The 18,952-nt window shown below is 39.8% G+C and overlaps 1 protein-coding gene across 1 annotated transcript in view; it reads left to right on the forward strand.

Moving 5' to 3' along the window:
- The window catches only part of LOC136866980 (nose resistant to fluoxetine protein 6), a 210,567-nt gene that overhangs the window by 98,108 nt on the left and 93,507 nt on the right, over positions 1-18,952 (forward strand). The window contains exons 8-9 of the mRNA XM_068226785.1: positions 12-82; positions 17,562-17,764. Coding sequence (XP_068082886.1) covers positions 12-82; positions 17,562-17,764 — 274 coding nt within the window. The remainder of the gene's footprint in view (positions 1-11; positions 83-17,561; positions 17,765-18,952) is intronic.

Below are 18,952 nucleotides of genomic sequence, written 5' to 3' on the forward strand. Positions count from 1 at the left end.
TAATCTTGCAGGATTATACTGGTTGTTGTTGCCGTGTTAGTGGTTCTCAGCACGGCTTACGACATCGTCACTCTAAATTCAGGTAGGTGTCCTTGCATTGCGATCATCGGGACAGTTTAGAGGCTATACGTAGCAGAGTCATTAAGTTCGTGGACTGGACGTCTAGTGTCGCTGTGGTGCACTCTATGGGAGAGCTTACACCACAAGAGTTTGCCCTGACAGTTCTTCGTTTGTGCCAAAAAGAGGCAGAGTAAGAGCAGAAATACATTCTCTGTTGTGAAGAACAGTTGAATGTCAGCGGAAGAACTTGAGAATGTTGTAGTTTGAGTAACTGGCAAATATCAAGTTCTGCCAAAAATTGGCAAATCCGCTGGTGAAACGTTTGAGATGATCAAGTCTAAATTGCCCGAATCACAATGACGAGAAAAGGACGTGAAAAGACTATGTGAACCTTGAACTGTTAGCGACAGTCCACGAACATATTGACTGTAGGGCTTTCATAGGTCTACACAGTGTTGCAAACACTGTAAGCGCCTGTCCATGAAATTATTGACTGTGGTGGTATAATTCATTTCATTCAAGAATAATTATTCTCGTGGACATTTGTGTCATTAACTCGCGTTTTTTTTATCGAATAACCATTCATATACAGTGCATTGAAATGTACAAAGGCAGGTGAAAAGGTACCTGCGATAATTTCAAAATTCGAACGAGAGAGGTATCAGAGGTGGAGTGACATGTATTTCAAAATTTTAATCCTTTAATTCATTTTCAAAATGTTCTTTTAGGGCGTGTAATCAGCCTTTCTCTGAACAACATTGTCATCAGTATGCTGGTACGGAAGACCGTTTACTTCCATTTTTCCGAAAAAAATCCTCAAGGTTGCATTCAGCTTGTGAGGAATAATACCGGAGCTGAAGTTTAGGTATCTATCGGAAATATCAGTTATTAAGCATAATATTACCACAGTACTTCTTCGTGGCCGTCCCCGCGGTAGCGTGTCTGCCTCTTACCCGGAGGCCCCAGGTACGATTCCCGGCCAGTCAGGGATTTTTACCTGGATCTGAAGGCTGGTCGAGGTCCCATGGGTGACCTGCGCGTCTGTGACAATGGGACCTTGTTTTAAATTAAATATAATATTGACTACAAGACGTAAAAAGACTATTTGAACCTTGAACTGTTAGCGCCAGTCTATGAAATTATTGACTGTGGTAGTATAATTGAGGATCTATCTCACGGCGAGATGGAGGCGCCGCTCCAGAAAACCAAATATACCTGCTGAGAGGATTCGTGCTGACCACATGACACCTCATAATCTGCAGCCATGGGATGGGGAGAGACTTCTTGTTGGCTGACAGTTTAGCATGGCGGACTTCCGTGCTATGGATCGTGGCTTCGATTCTCACCAGAATCTAAGATTTTTAACCTCCATTAAATAACATTAGCCTGCAAAATAAAACTTCTTTTGTGCGGTAAAAACGAAACTAGGTGGGTTTTATGAATTTCTTAACGCAGAATTAGTTTTGGCGTATCACGTCTGGTTTGGTGGCAATTTTACAAAATATTATTTTGTTCTTACGTAAAATTGTTGATACTTAGTATTGATTAAATTTGATGTATTAATGTAAATTTCAGCTTGCAAAACGTAATCATATTTTGCATGCATTGAATACACATAAATGCTGCTTTGTAAGCAAGTAGATGGTATGTATTATATTTTTAATTTATATTGAAATTCGTGAAACTGAAGCATAAAGAGCATGTTCTAGTTTCGACTGTACAGTTGCTCTTAAATTAATATAAGCGTACCTTGAAAAAAATTACATGGTTAAACATACATAGTTTTGTTACTTGCATTATGTGCAGGTTATATTCACACCTCCGTCTTTTCCCGTTTTCCGTGGAATTTCCGGGTTTTTGAAGTTTTTGAATGATCTCTAGAAGGGTCGTCTCGTGCAATCAACCAACAGTAATCGGCCATCATATTCACATCCCAACGTCCCTGATAGCGTCGTTCTGCGTCTTTGAGATCCTGGTGAAACCTTTCACCTTGTTCTTCACTGACAGCTCCTAAATTTAGAGGGAAATAATCCAGATGCAAAGCTAAGAAATGAAGCTTAAGGCTCATATTACAACCGAGTTCCTTAAACTTTACCAACGTTTTCCTTACAATTTCTTTGTATTGAGGGTCCTTAATGTTGCCAAGGAATTTAGTCACTACATCTTTGAATGCGTTCCATGCCTCTTTCTCAATTTTGGTCATCGTGTCTGTGAAAATTTTATCCATCATCTGTTTACGAATCTGTGGTCCTTCAAATACCCCTTCTTTGATTTTTACATCTAATAATGAGGGAAATTTAGTGGATAAATATTGGAAGCATAGGCTACTTTTATCTAATGCCTCGACATACAGTTTCATCAATCCAAATTTGATGTGCAAGGGTGGAAGTAGAACTTTTTCACGGTCAATAAGACTTAATCTAATTTTTTCAAGCACCAACTTTAAGGTCTCGTATGTTTGAGACATTTTTGTGGAGTGTGCAAGTGGACGGATGCCAGAACATTTGTATTATGAAGCAAAACAGCCTTTAAACTTATTTTGGAAGAATCAGTAAAAACACGCCAGTTACTAGGATCATACTCTTTCTCTCCCAATCGACGTGGAAGATTTGAAACATCCGTACAAAATACAAGTACATCTTCTTGAGTATAAAACTTTCGGACTGTTATCTTTGAAAGGAAACTGCTTTATCAGTCCATCATAAACATTGCATAAGGGCTGGGGCTTTTAATACGTCTGTTTATTCAAGTTGTCTAAGATAAAAGACAAACTCTCAACTGTCATATCTTCAATTATCCATACCTCGCGGTCTATTGCGTATCTGGGGGAGTTTGTTATGAATTTACCTGTAAATTCCCAACTACAAAATGAAAATTTAGACAGCAATAAACCTATAATAAAATGCAAACAATAACAAATCAAATCACATAATTGTATTCTTAAAAAACCTTGCGCGAGAACATCTTGCAACATTGCATCTTACGAATTCATGCAGATACTAAAACACCAAATTGCGTCAAAACTAGACGTGATAGGAAAAAAATAGCATCATTTTCGGAATCAGGGCAGCGATTTCCATAAGAATTACATATTTTCTATGTTACCGCAAAATCATGTTGGCTAGTGTAATTCTTCTAGCTCGCGGACGGGGCATGTGTGTCATCTTTAATATTATATTTAATTTACTAGCAGAAGTACCCGTTCTTCGTACGGGTTATTAGAAACTGGCTTTACTTACTCATACTATCGGTGTGACTGACTTCATTAGATATTTATATCACAGGTGTATTTACTTAAGTACGTAGAAATTATTTGTCATGTTTGGAATTATAGTGTATCATCTTCTTCTTTTCTTCATGGGGCCTCTAAATATTAGTTCCTAATTACCGCCAACCTTTAAGATCTTTTGCTACCATGTTTTTCCTTCATTCCCACCTAGATATACCTGCTCCCTTCACAAAGCTGCAGGTTTAGTGTAAGTATACCTCCGCTAGACAGTACCACGAATATAAATATTATTGAATGTATTTGTTTGATCCGACATAACTATTACAGATGATCAAGGAAATACGCGATGCATAAAAGAAACTACTATACTTATCGAGAATTATAATTCTCAGGGCTTGTCACTCATGTCGCACATCATATAATGAATCTGAGTATAAATGTTTCATGGTTATAATGAACGTAAAAGTGGACCAAAATATCGGCACTAATAACATCAGTGATCCTACTACTCCATTATTTGATAGAAAATAGTTTAAACTATAGGTAACAGACTCCGCAAAATGCTGAAACCTAAGCCAGTACGTAAAAACGGAGGCCCGTCGGCAACCGCTGGTCGCTGTACTACGGAGATCTCCGGGGCTATTATTTTTATACTTCACTCCCTGTCCATCCGCACCCAAAGGAGTGCTATGAGCGTCTTACACAACAATTTATATTTTCCAGATAGTAAGTCATATATGTATCAATTTTGGCTGGTAGCTATGCCCAAAGGTACATGCAAAATGTAGCTTCTATAGAATCCTGGAGCTGACGTTGCCATGGTTACGGCCGTTCGTTTCTTTATCCGATTCCCAGAGCAGGGGTAGTGTGGTTCCAATATCTCCATAACGGTTGGTTTCAGGGCCGTATAACATGGTTTTCGGGCCCGAAGGGTTTACCGAGTTTTGTTCTTTGCGTCAAGGGGCTTAAAATGAGCTTTGTCTCGTCCTTGTACGACAAATTCGATTTCGCCTAGTTTATCCTATTATTTTAATATTTTTATATCTCCAACCGTCGCCCCCCGCTCGAATCGTTTTGAAAATAAAATACAGTCCATGTTACTGACTGGCAATGTAGCTTTCTATAGGTGTAATTTTTAAAATCGGTTCAGTAGTTTTTGAGTCTATACGTTACAAACAAATATACACATTTTTCCTCTATATAATCTTAGTATAGAAGTATAGACAACATCTCTACACACACGGTTACCGTCAGGAAGGGCATCCAGCCGTAAAACAGGGTCAAATCCACATGTGCGACACAGTTCGCACCCGCAACCCCAAAGGTGTGGGTAAAGCGATAGAAGAAGAAGATACTCATTTTAAAAATTCACCCGCTTTCTTATTCTTTCCACCCCCTTAAGCGGATTTTCCAAAAAGAGTGTGTTTATTTTAAAGGTGATTCCAAGTACCAATTTTAAAGTCTGTAACATCTTCATTTTTTTTAGATTAATGTATCCTCGTATAAATAATTCAACTCCTTCCACACACACACACACACACACACACACACACACACCCTTAAGTGGATTATGTGAAAACGAATATTTGTGATCTTTTATTTTTAAAGGGGATTCCGAATATCAATTTTCATGTCTGTAACATGTTAGGTTTTTGTGATTTATTGTAGACTAGCAAATGTACCCGTGCTTCGCTACGGTATTCTGCATTGTATACGAATATTGAAGTAAATACTGTACATGCAGTAAATAAGATTGTTTTAAAATAGCATGTCTCTTAGCGTTATCCGAGAAACAATATGGAGAGGTCCCCATACGTTGTTTCCAGTGTAAAGTGCTTGTTACGGATTTGTGATGATAACGACAGGCTCACTTGCCTACTGCCATTCACAATCGAGTTGGGAAGTTTACATTATAATTGCAGGCCCCATTGCCTACTGCGCCGTCACAATCGATTTGGGGAGTTTCCGTTACAATGGCAGCCCCCTTTCCTACTTCCAGACATATCACAAATTGAGGAGTTTTTTTATTATAATGGCAGGAAAGTTTCCTACAACCAGTCAAAATTGAGTTGTGCAGTTATCATTATAATGATAGGCCCCTTTTCCAACTGCCAGCCAGCTTCCTGCCAGTCACACCAAGTTGATGAGTTTCCATCAAAATAGCAGGCCAGTATGCCTAATGCCAGTCACATTTTAGATGGGTACATCTGTTTATAACTGCGGGAACGCTTGCCTACAGCCAAAGACTGTATGCTGCATGCTCCCTTGCCTTCTGAAAGTCAAATCGAGAAGTGAATTATTCATTACAATGGTAAGTCTGCCTCATTAATGCCAGTTACACAGGAATTGGAGAAGGACTCCATTCCTACTGCCAGTCATAGTCGGTGTGCGGAGTACTGATTACAATAGCAGACACACCCTTTCTCGATCGCTACAAAATCGACATCAGTGAATATATATACTGTAGTTCGACATACGAAAGTATGTGCTTGTTTACAATATTGCAGACCTTCATTTACAGATTAACTGCTTCTAAACGGTACATCATATCGAGAAAGGATTGTACCATAAGACGCCGGATTTAGCGGCCTAAATTGCTGGTCTTATGATATCTCATCTATTCATGGGTCAGATTGAGTTAGAAACTTGGAATATGGTAAAATTTGTGTAAGATTATCTCACATTGCATTGCTTTTCGGATAATTAAGTGACAGCTACATACATAGCATTTGGCTCACATATGGCTACTGGGTGGACCAATTTTCGTGTAGAGTATGATGATTCTATCTTTCCTCTAAGTGATGGAAGGTATGAATTATGTATGTGGAAAGTACAACTTTACTTAACATCGAGAAATAGAGAAAAATCAAACGTAAAATGGATATAAATACGACAAAAAGTCGTAAGAACAAGGTTGTAGATCACTCCAAATTGAACGGGGATTGTGCCATCCGTTATGTGATAATACTTCCCGAAGGTCTGCACCATCATTAAAATTGCCTTCATATTTCGATATTCTTCGGGATAGAAAGGAAAAAATTTAAAGCTCTTGGAAGTTTTCCGCCCGTTCCAGGCTAAAACGTAAAATTTTGCCAAATTTCAGTTTTCTTTCTCGACTGGCAGATTATGCCGCAATCTGGGTTTTCGGTGAGAAGTGTAAAAAGTAGGACTTTCAAGAAACTGAACCAAAAAATATGCAGATGATCATTATTACCCCTTAAGCGTGTAGCTGTACGAAAATTTCGACAAAATAGTCAATGTACAGGCACACAGTAGTTACGATTTTATTTACATAGATAAATAAGGAACCTGCTCCACGTACAACACCTTGTGGGCTATATCCGCTGGACTTAACCGGAAAAACGGACCGTTTATGATATCTCCCTTATTAATCCTCCTGTCGAAAAAATGCACATGAAAAAAGTTTTAGAGATGGAATTCCATCACGTTTGGTCGATTTCCAGTCAGGTTGGTCTTGTACTGTATATATTGTGTAAGAGTAAAATCACCATTTCGGTTCCCTATAAACCGCCAGTCCATTCCGGGAACATGAAATGTTATTGACAATTAACACGTAGCGTTTGACAGGTGGATGTTAATGTAAAGTTTGACTCAAATATCTTCAGTAGTTTTCAAGTTGTAAAACATACGCTTCACACGCACCCGCTCTTGAGTTAAGTCCGGTGGGACTTGTACCGGAAAACGGTCCGTTAATGATATCTCCCTTATTAATCCCCGTATTGAAATGATGCACATCAGGAAAAAGGCTTAGAAATGAATTTCAATTAAGGCAGGTAAATTTACATTCAGTTTGGTTGTCTATATTTTGTGAGAATGCAAAATGACGGTTTCGGTTTCGTATAATCCCCTAGTCAATTCAGGGATTTAGAAACAATATTTGCCCTAAAAACTACCAAAGGACAGGTGGATTCTAAATATCAAGTTTGGTGGAAATATGTCCAGTAGTTTCCAAGTTATAGACAAACAGACAAACAAACAAACAGACAGACACCAAAACTGAATATATGCAGATGGTCATTATTACACCTGAAACGGATAACTGTACGGAAATTTCGCCAAAATTTTGAATGTACAGACACACTCTAGAAGTGCAGACCTTTATTTCGATAGTTAACTGGTTTGTAACTGTACGACGTATCTACAAACGGACTTCACCATCAGACGCCCCTTTCAGTGCTCTACATGGTTGGTCCTATGACATCTTCTCGTATCTCCTATATTCACGGGTTAGATTGAGTTAGAGTCATTGAATGGGGTGAAATCTTGTACAGTTTTTGGATGCTACTTTATATTTTTGATTCTCATGTGACAGCTAGAATCATAAAATTTGGCTATAACATTGCCAATTGTCATGTCAATGTGCGTGCCGAATGTCATGATTTTACCTTTCCTATAAGTGTGCCAAATGATAACATATACGTGTAAAAGTACAAAATCAACTTGTATTTAATGTATTAGGGATAGAAGTACGACGAAAAGTCATAGGACAAAAGTTGTAGATCTCTCCAAAATGAAACGCCATTTGCTTTGTGACTTGTGATACGACTTACTGATTAGCCACCAATTACCCCGAAACGAAGGTCTGCACCGCCGTTAAAATTGCATCCGTATTTCGGAATTTTCCTGGGCCAAAAGTTATACATTTGCATAGCTTAGAATATTTCCTCAAAGGAAAGAGTGTACAGCATTCTGGATTAGCACTCGCATACATACGTGGTAATTAAGGAAGAAAATAATACAGTTTAGTAAGTTGAAATTAATAGAAAATCGATTATAACTGAGGACATCCGGATGACGACAAATATATAAATACCAAGTGAATGCATTGGAAAATCAAATGCTCCTCAATAAATTATGCCCGTGTGAGTTATGGATATAAGAAAGCGGTAATCGGAGAGAAATTTAGGCGCAGGGATTCTTAGGTAATCAGATAAGAAGATGAATATTTGTGTTATTACTTAAGCTATTCGAGGACGGTTATAACCTCCAATGATATTCCGCCAATATCCCGCAGAATGGCCTATTGACGACTCTCTTGCTTTCTACCCAAGGAACAACCACGAATTTAAAGGAATGATGAGGAAAATGGCAATACGTTACTTCTCTGCTGGCAAACAGTCAGAGACGTTGCCATGGTAACCCATATATTCGTTGTCGGTCTGTCGGTCACTCAATGCCGAGCATGGTATCGGCAGAAAATAGTAAATTTCTCCGTCATTTGAAGAGTAAGGTAAATTATGAACATAACGAAAGTTGTTTATGATGAAGAGACCTTTCACATATGGTCCACAGAGTTTGCAGAAAATCAATAGTATAAGAGAAACTGGATAAAAACCATTGTGGTTTTCCTATAAAACCCTCGTCTTTTCAAAGATTTTAAAATGATATGCATATCAAAACCTTTCCCGGGGTGAGTATACTCTAAATATGAAGTTTGGTTGAGATCTATCCAGCCCTTTCGACGTGATGGTGGAACAAACAAACATTTTTTTAAAATTTTGCTAGTTGCTTTACGTCGCACCGACACAGATAGGTCTTATGGAGACGATGGGACAGGGAAGGGATAGGAGTTGGAAGGAATCGGCAGTGGCCTTAATTAAGGTACAGCCCCAGCATTTGCCCGGTGTGAAATGGGAAACCACGGAAAACCATTTTCAGGGCTGCCGACAGTGGGGTTCGAACCTACTATCTCCCGAATACTGGATACTGGACGCACATAAGCCAAACAAACAAACAAACAAACAAACAAACAAACAAACAAACAAACAAACAAACAAACAAACAAAGAGACAGACAAACAGAAACGAACAACTTTATTTATAAGATTATTTTTATACCACCCCCCTCGCCCCCTACCCATAAGGGTGCTAGGGGTGTCTTACCCTCACGCTGTTTGTCTCCTGATACTAATTGATAAGTGTACCACGTTTGGCGAAATTGGTCCAGTGGTTTAGGAGGAGATGTGTCATATACACACCCACACCCACACCCACACACCCACGCACACACATACACCAATTTTTATATATAGTAAGAAGAAGAAGAAGATAACATTTTATATGTAGTTTTTCGGTTAATTTTATATCTCACCCCCTTCGCTCCCCACTTGGATTTGCAAAAAAATCCGGAGTAATACTATTCATCTCAGAGACCCTGAAATCTATGGATTCGAAACTGTTTTTAATTATTTCTATATCTCACCCCCCACCCCCACCCTTTGCTCCCCACCTAAAAGGGGGCTGGACTTTAAAAAATTCTAGAGTATTACTTTTCAACTCAGTGACCCCGAAAACTATGAATTCGACACTATTCTCGATTATTATTGTAACTACACCCCCCCCCTGACCCTCTCCCTTAAGGGCGCTAGGGATGGCTTAACCCCCACAGTGCTGTACCAAGTTTGGTTGAAATTGCTCCAGTGGTTTAGTTGGAGATGTGTCATTTACACACACACTTCCATTTCTGTATATAGTAAGATTTTTACACTCGTACTTCACCCCCTTTCCATTCCCGCCCAAAGGAGTCCTATGAGTGCCTTACACAACAGTATATTTTTTTCCAGATATTAAGTCTTATTTGTACCAATTTTGGTTGGCAGCTGTGCCCAAACGTACATGCATAATCTCACTGCTCTAGAATACTGGAGCTGACGTTGCCATGGTTACGGCAGTTCATTTCTTTATCCGATTCCTAGAGCAGGGGTAGTGTGGTGCCAATATCTCCGTAACGGTTGGTTTTAGGGCCTTAAAACATGGTTTTCGGGCCCGTAGGGCTTACCGAGTTTTGTTATTTGCGTCAAGAGGATTAAATTGAGCTTTTGTCTCGTCCTTATACGACAAATTCGATATTTTGCCTATAATAGTATAAGAGAAAATGGAGGAAAACAGTTTTTCCTATAAAACCCCCGTCTTTTCAAAGATTTTAAAATGATATGAATATCCAAACCTTCCCCGGGGTGAGTATACTCTAAATATGAAGTTTGGTTGAGATCTATCCAGCCGTTTCGACGTGATGGTGGAACAGACAAACAGACAAATAGACAGGAATAACTTTATTTATAAGTAGAAGACAATTTCGCTGCTGTAGAATTCCGGTAGCTGACGTTGCTATGGTTACTTCAGTTCATTACTTTATCCGATTCCTAGAGCAGGGGTAGTGTGGTGCCAATATCTCCGTAACGGTTGGTTTTAGGGCCTTAAAACATGGTTTTCGGGCCCGCAGGGCTTACCGAGTTTTGTTCTTTGCGTCAAGAGGATTAAATTGAGCTTTGTCTCGTCCTTATACGACAAATTCGATATTTTGCGTATATTAGCCTATTATTTTTATATCTCCCCCCGTGCCCCCCACCTCGAATTGTTTTGAAAATAAAATACAGCCCATGTTACTCACTGGAAATGTAGCTTTCTATAGGTGAAGTAATTTTTAAAATCGGTTCAGTAGTTTTTGAGCCTATTCGTTACCAACAAACACATTTTTCCTCTTTATAATATTAGTATACATTAGTATAGAAAACAGGACCCCATTTTCACAGATGCGTAGGTCACCCATGGGTGTTCACTCGAATGACCTGCACCAGGATTCTCCGGAGGCCGCATTATCACTAGAACACCATGACTATTAATGTTTTCATATTGTAACAATTACGCATTCATACCTACAAGTATAATAATATATACTTATGTGAGTTACCTCGTCAACGAACGGCAACTCAAACGCTAAGTAGTAAGTTAGCAGGATTTATTGAACCTTACAGGCCTTCGGCCATTACAGTGTTCAAATCCATAACAGCCTAAGCAAGTACCAAAATGTATAAACTCCTCTGATTAAGCACAATGACAAAAGAATAATTCGATTAGTAATTGGAAACAAATGGCTCACGGTCAACTCATTTCCGGAGAGTCGCTAGCTCTGTGAATAAATCTAAACCACAGTTATTAGTAATGAACAAGCTATGACAAGTAGAGTGGGCCGTCATGCAGTGATCACCGCGCGTGAGAATCTGGTGATTACCAGGTATCGCGAGGCTACTCACGAGACAATAAGGATTTTAAACTAATAAGAGTAATAATGATAGCTCCTACCAGTAGTGCTAACTGCCGAGTGGAGACTGGTGCTGACCAGAAGACTAAGAAATGTTACGCACCCTGCTTAGGTTACGTAACACGTAGATGTAAAGCTAAACTAAGGCGAACTGCTACTGCAAGCGACACCTGGCATTGACCAATATTTTCCTTGCCTGAGTTGGCTAGTCTGATATTACGATATCACTCCTAGCGAACTCTGACAACATCACACTTTCCGCTGAGTGCACTGACTTTTCTTCTGTCTCAGGACAGTCCTGGTTACCATTTGAATTCCTTTCCACTCTATTTTATCTACTTCTTCTATTCCTTCCCCCTGTAGTATCCAATACCTCTCCTCCTTTTCTTTTTAATAGTTATCACCTTCGACTTATTACTGTTTTTAAAGCCCACTTTCCTGCGTACTCCGACAACTCCTTCAAACTTTTTTAAAACCCTTCCTGTTAAGGCCATAGTAATGACGTCATCTTTGAATATCATTCCTGGGATCTCTAGCTTCTGTATTACAGGTACTGCCCATTTTGTTCCCCCGTGCCCTTCCAAGATATCATTTATAAATAACAGAAATAACAGCGGTGAGAGTTCTTCTTTTCGAAAATCTCCCTGTAGCATTGATATTATTGAATGTTCTTCTGACCAGGTCATTAACCTATTTGACAAAACCCCCGTATAAATCGCACTCAGTAAGTCAAGTAGAGTTATTCCTCGGTAGTTGCCCTGCAATTTTTTGTTTCCTATTTTTTGGTATATTGGGCAGATGATCCCGCCTTACCATTCATTGGGTGTATTACCACCATTGAATATCCTGTTAAACAATTTTGTTATTCCTTCCCCCATCTGTCTGTATTTACCAATCTCTTTCCATGCCAAGTTCTTTATGCCGTTCTTTTCCACCACCGATTTACTCTTTAGTTTGTCTAACACATCCTGGACTTCCTCTATGGTAATCGAGTTCATATATACTAACCTCTAGGTTTCTCCCTGTACTCCATGTCCCCTCTCCCAACTTCCAACAGTTATTTCCCCCTAATGAACCTCTGAAGTATACCACCCATTGGTTATAATCAATACTAGCTTGGACCACCCTATTCCCTCCTTTATTAATTTTATTTACACTTTCCCATACTTTCTTCCCCTAATTTAACCCGCATTCTTTATTAATTAGCTCCACTAGTTCCATTGACCATGCCTTTTTAATCCCGGCGATTTTCCTTTTATACTCCTTTCTTAATCTACAGAAAGTTTCTATTTCATCCTTAGCTTCACTTAATCTATATTTTTTCAAGGCCTTCTTTACTGCGCACCTCAATACCTCGCATTTTTATCGTACGATTCATTCCCTCCACAGATACTTCTTTTTTGTTCTTTTTCTAGCCTTGCCACCCTCCTTATAGAATATTCAATTAGGTCCAAGGCTCTGTCAATATTATTTTCTTTCAGGGATACTTTCCATCCGCATCTGATTAATTCTGTCTCATTCTTCATAAGGCCCTCAAGTTCTCTTTCTGAATTCTCTGCCCATCTGTATTTATTGTAACACTTACCCCGCTATCCTACCCTCATTTTGTCTCTCTCCCTTTCTTCCTCTCCACTTCTTTCAAGCTACACCTCTACCAGCGCGTGATGTGATTCGATCCAATTTTCGATTTCCATACTTACTATTTTTTCTAGCATAATATCTTCCGTACTCATCACTAAGTAAATCGCTCTTCCCCTTGTGTCGTAATGTATGTCAATTTGCCTTCTCTCTTCCCCTCCCAAAAACTACTTAGAATACGGAATTTTCCTGCCTCACAAAATTCCAGGAGCCTTCGTCCAGCTATTTAATTCCTTATCCTTACTTTCCCTTTACACTCTTCTGCCTGTCACCTCTCCCTTGCTTAGCACTGGGCTTTGTTCCCCTATTCTAGCATTCCAGTCACCAAGTAATATCACTCTGCCCTCTTCGTACTTCCCCATTATAATCCTGGTTTCCAAAAGTAGCTCCTCGAAGATCGTTAGCACATGGAGATCCCCTGGAGTGACAGTACGCATATGCTATACATACGTTTATTTCTCTACCCTTTTCCATACCTAACCTCAATCTTAGCCATACAACTTCTTCCAGATCAGCCTCCACTTCTTATATTTGTTCCTCGATCTCTTCTTTGATCAGCACTACTATTCTCCCTGGCGATCGTCTTTATTACTTTTTCTTTTGTGATTTGCATTTGGCAACACACCCACGCCAGGTTATCCCTTTTTTATTGGTGACCAAGCCTTCAATAGAGCAATGATATCGAAACTTTCCAGCACCTTTTTCACCTCAGTATTACTCATTTTACTTAGTAAAGCTTCAATATTTACAAATACTACCTTCAAGTCTAGTTATAACTTACCCTCTCTACCTTCCCCATTAACTTATTTACTTTCACTCCTTGTCGGCATCGAAGCATCGCCCTCTCATTTTCTATCTCCCTCCCTTCATAAATTGACGATGACGATTTCCGGCGATCTTTCCTATCTTTTTCCTCTGTAATTTTGTTTTTCTTCTCCCACAAATCTTTTGAGCTACTATTTCTCCCCTTCATCAAATTGCCTTTTCCCTCCCTGCATTACCTCGATCCAGTTCCCTCTTTATTATACCCGACTCTCCTGGGCTCTGAAATAGGCTTATCTTGGTCCTCCCTCACCACCTCCACCTCCTGATCCCTTTGACTTAGCCCCATACCACCTTTCTGACTTGCCTCTTGGTTAGTTTCCGTTCTTACCTCTATCCTTTGCTCCTCTTGACCAGCAGCCTGCCTTCCATCTTTCTTTGAACACAGGTCCTCTTCATTGTTGAGCTCTTATTCCATGGCTTTCAGATATGCTACGGTCCAAAATCTCTTCCATTTTCCGTTGGAAATAACCAGCCGCTGCCCACTTAGATGCGCATTCAGCCCCTGCGATCTTGCTCTCCCCTGATGTTTCCCTGGTATCCTCAGATTCTCGCTACCTTCTCTTCCCAAGTCTCTGCTAATCCAGATTTTTTCCCTTGAATGTTGCTCTAGTTTCTTAATATTACCTCCGACATTACGGTAGATATCAATTGTACTTTTATTGGTCTGTTGCCCTTCACTCTGCCCACACTTTCCATGTCGTCAATGTCCGACTCACTGAAATGTATCTTCATTTTATTTTGTATGACGTCCACAACATTTAGTCTCTATCTTCGTTTCTACCCCTACTTCCTGCACCCCATATAAGAATAAACATTTCTTCACCCTTTCCTGGCCGTAGGCTACTGTCTCTCCCTTCATTCCGACCACCTCCTTTTCTAAACGTCTGATTCTCTCTCTTAGAACTGCAGTTATTTCTCATCTTATTTGTTGTATCGTATGCTTTTTCCCGTGGCCGTTTCTTCATATTCTCGCGCTCTTTCGATTGCTCCTGCATCACATTTTTTAATTTGCTCAACCTGGCCAACTTCTTCTATCACCTTTTTTACCACCTTCCTAGTTACTTCCATTTCTTCCCAACCCATGCTTCCACTGTAAATCGGCCCGGGGTTCAATTCCACACCCCCGATACATAGCAATACTAAAATCACCGCAGCTGTCAGCATCATCTCCACCTTCATTGCCATTTCCATCCTGTTTCCTCCACTTTTCACTTTTTTCCTCTTTCTCCCCTGCCATCCTCCTATAACTGCCCTGTATTGTTCAACACCAATCATCTTCCGAACACTCTGCACTCCCCTCCAGCACTTCTCCCTCGCACAGCCAGCACGCTCCTCCCAGCGCGTCTGCACTTGTCGCTTGCTCAGGCTAGACTGCCACGTTAAGCAGTACCACACCCAGATTTATGACTGTTTACATCTGTGACCAATCGCAGATGGCTCTTGACCAACAGCATGCTTGCTGTGTCAGTGAAGTCCACGTGGAGTATTAAAAACGTGCCGGTCCTGATGCCGGCTCGCTTGTCAGGTCCCCAGTGTTGCACAGCTGCACGCATTTCTGTCCAGTCTCGCTGCTCGCTCTCTGTGGCTAAGTACTTAAAATGCAAGCCTCATTTGACTGTGAGTTTTGCTCGTTATTTATTATTGTTTTAGCACCTTCAACTGTTATTCCAGCTGTCCTCCAACCTACAGTGTTCGATTGCAAGAACTAAAATTAGGTAATGCATTTCTGTACTAGCTACCTTGCGGAGGTAGTAAAGACGTGCTCGGTTTACCCGCAAGGACGTGGGTTGGATTCTCCGTCAGGAAATCGAAAAATTTAATATATGAGATTTACACTTCCGAAGGTGCACATGGTCCTGAGGTTCACTCAGCCCACACCAAAATGAGTACCAGGTTAATTCCTGGGAAGTATGGACGGCCGGGCGTAGAGCTAACCTCTCTAACCCATCAAGTGCTGAGATTACGAATAGTGGAAGGCTTTACATTCCACCCTTCCAAGAGTCTTCACGGTCTGTACAGAGGTTATTGTTACTTACACCCATAATATTAAAAGAAGCGATTTGACAGAAAGGGATGGAGCCAGGAGCATTGCATGTGCCATTGCGCGGTGTTGCCACATTCCTTTTTCCTTCACCTCGCTTCCGGCTCACTTGTTCGTTCGGACCTCTGTGTTCTGTTGTAGGTAACTCAGAAGTGACAGGTTTGGCAACTTGAAACAACACACGCTGGGCAGCAACCTTATCTCCATGGCAACCGAAGCGGGTCCCTCCACGTTTCCATGGCGACCATATCCCCGAAACTCCGATCACCCCACCCAGGCAGGCAGTAAAGTGACCTCCCTTCAAGAACTGTCAGAATGCATCGTTCAATATAACGACTATAGCATACATTTGTGTACTGACGTACATTCAAACAGACTGTCACAAAAATAATTATTGGAGGTACTGTGTAAATGCTATGTTAGGAGACTTCGGGGGTGCGGTGCGTGGTGTGCAAAGGTATGAGCTTTGAAACTGACCCCCTGGTTCTTCAAAAACGCAGGTTGTAAATGTAAAATACGAAAAACAATTATGTTGGGAAATGTCGAAAATAATTTATTGAATAGAACAGAAATTCTACGTAAAACTGGAATTTTAATAAATCCACATACAAGAACTTCCTGACTATTTGTATTGAAAAAGATAGAAATTCATTTCATGAACCTTAATGAACATGTAGGAAATCTTTCGAAAATTTATCATTCAATCAATCACTACTGATCTGCATATGGGGCACTCGGCCAGGTGCTGGATTTCCTATCTGTTGTTTTCCTAGCCTTTTCCTAAATTATTGCCAAGAAATTGAAAATTTATTAAACACCTCCCTTGGTAAGTTATTCAATTCCCTAACTCCCCTTCCTATAAAATAATATTTGCCCCAATGTGTTCCCTTGAATTTCAGCTTTACCTTCATATTGTGATCTTTCTTACTTTTAGAGACACCACTCAAACTTATTCGTCTACTAATGTAATTCCACGCCACTGACAGGTCGGAACATACCACTTAGTCGAGCAGCTCGTCTCCTTCCTCCCAAGTCTTCCCAACTCAAACTTTGCAACATTTTTGTAACGCTCATGTTTGTTACTTGTAATTTATGAATAAGATATCCTGAGTCCACCCAGATTTCACTGCCTTAAAACAAAGTTGGTCTGAAAACAGAACGGTGTAAGAATAATTTAGTCCGAGAGCTGACTTTCTTCTTACACAATACTGTTGATCGCAATTGCATTAGCTTTACTGTACCTTGAATCAATCTAATTTAATATACTACTATCCTGGGAGAACATACATCCTAAATTTTTGAAATTATCTACCCCTTCCAGGTTGTATTCCCAGCCTAACCTTCAATTCTCTTAGTCCATTTAAAAACAAATTGAACGTTAAATAAAATATCCAGTCTTTTTGGTTGGTGTCAGCTTTATTTGTCATAGTATGGGCTGATATTTGTGGTTGCATAGAACTGAGATTGGTCTATCAGTGTGTGAAAAGGTGTAGATTCACCTGGCCCAACTGTGTTTTCATGTTTTTCATCGTGTCTTTCTGCTATGACTCTCTCTTCCTACACTGCCTGTTATTGTGTCTTATGTTGTATTCCTGTCTCTCTATAAATATGACTTGATATGTCTTAAAGGGTTAGCAATGGTGAGACATGACATTAGTGTGTTGTGATAGAATCTGCTTTGACCAAAGTTTACCACTTCTGTTCCAGAATCTCGGATCAACCTTCTGCTCGCCTTCTCGGTGTACACGAACGGTTCGAAGCTCTTTGCGATTTCGACCTCCAGATCTGGAAATACCATCACTTGCTTGCACGGGATAAGGTTCCTCAGCATGGCGTGGGTGATACTCGGCCATCGATATCGCTCTGCTATTAACTTTCCTAGTATAAACTCTAGCCGTTACGGTGAGGAAGTGAGTAACTGCATAAGTTATATTCCTACGTCGGTATAGCAGGGGAACGCCTTCTATAAGTATCCATTTGACATTGCTTGAGCTTCAAATTATTGTCTGCGCCGTTTCCGCACATTACGAATTCAGCGCAGTTTACGAGACGAACTTGTGTCGTCGTTTTTAGAAAAAGGAGTTCCCCTACGTTTATTAATTTTAACTTTAATATAACATTGAACTGCCAAATAAATCATTACACTTAAATGACGCTTCGTATCAAAAAACAGTAAGACTGTTTTTAATGTGTTTCTTTCAGAATTGTTATCTTGGCCTTATATTAAAAATCATAGACAATCATTTTGTAATATACCGTAGTTATTCTATACGGTTGAATTTAAAGAAAAAGGACTAGAAGTGTCGTACAATGTTCCTATTATTGTGCATGACTTATTTTATACATCTTATAGCCAATTTTAACTGAAGTATTTTAATATTGGATCTCTTGTAATTATCTTCATCGGCTGAAATGTCCCAAAATAGGTGACTAAAACTTTATTATTATTATTATTATTATTATTATTATTATTATTATTATTATTATTATTATTATTATTATTATTTGCGTTTAGACCACCTGCGGACCACGGTCCTTGTGTTCTAGCTGTGTTTTTGTCGTCGCCTGCCGCTTTTGGCGTACTGGATTGTGTTTTTAGTGGCCTCTTGAGCCTTCCTGTTGGCCCAGTATTCCTTCATTTTCTCGCTGAATTATTTCCTGCGCTCCTCTAACCAATTCTCGGCTCCTTTGTGACTAGCTGATATAAGCGATGTTAGGAAAGTTTTAGTTTTGACCATTAAACGGTATGCATTCCTGTCAGTTATGGCGGCTTGATTAATATTAAGCTCTGCAAGATCTTTGTCCACTTGCTTGATCCAGGGAAATCCAGTAGATTTGCCTTTGTTAGCAACCTTGAAGATCTTATGGGATAATGTATTAGGATTCATTCTGCGTAGGTGTCCATAGAAAGTCAGACGTTTTCTTTTGATGGCATTTATGAGGTTTTCTTGATGCTGGTAGAGCTCATTGTTGGGTTTGTACCATCGCCTTCAATCTGGTAGGATCCTTGGCCCTATTATTCTTCTCAGGAATTTCCGTTCATGCACTTCCAGGACTCTCAGTGGGGTCTTTTTAGTTAGTGAAAGAGGCTAGTTTGA

Source organism: Anabrus simplex, chromosome 3, assembly GCF_040414725.1.
Source record: "Anabrus simplex isolate iqAnaSimp1 chromosome 3, ASM4041472v1, whole genome shotgun sequence".
Classification (NCBI taxonomy): Eukaryota; Metazoa; Arthropoda; class Insecta; order Orthoptera; family Tettigoniidae; genus Anabrus; species Anabrus simplex.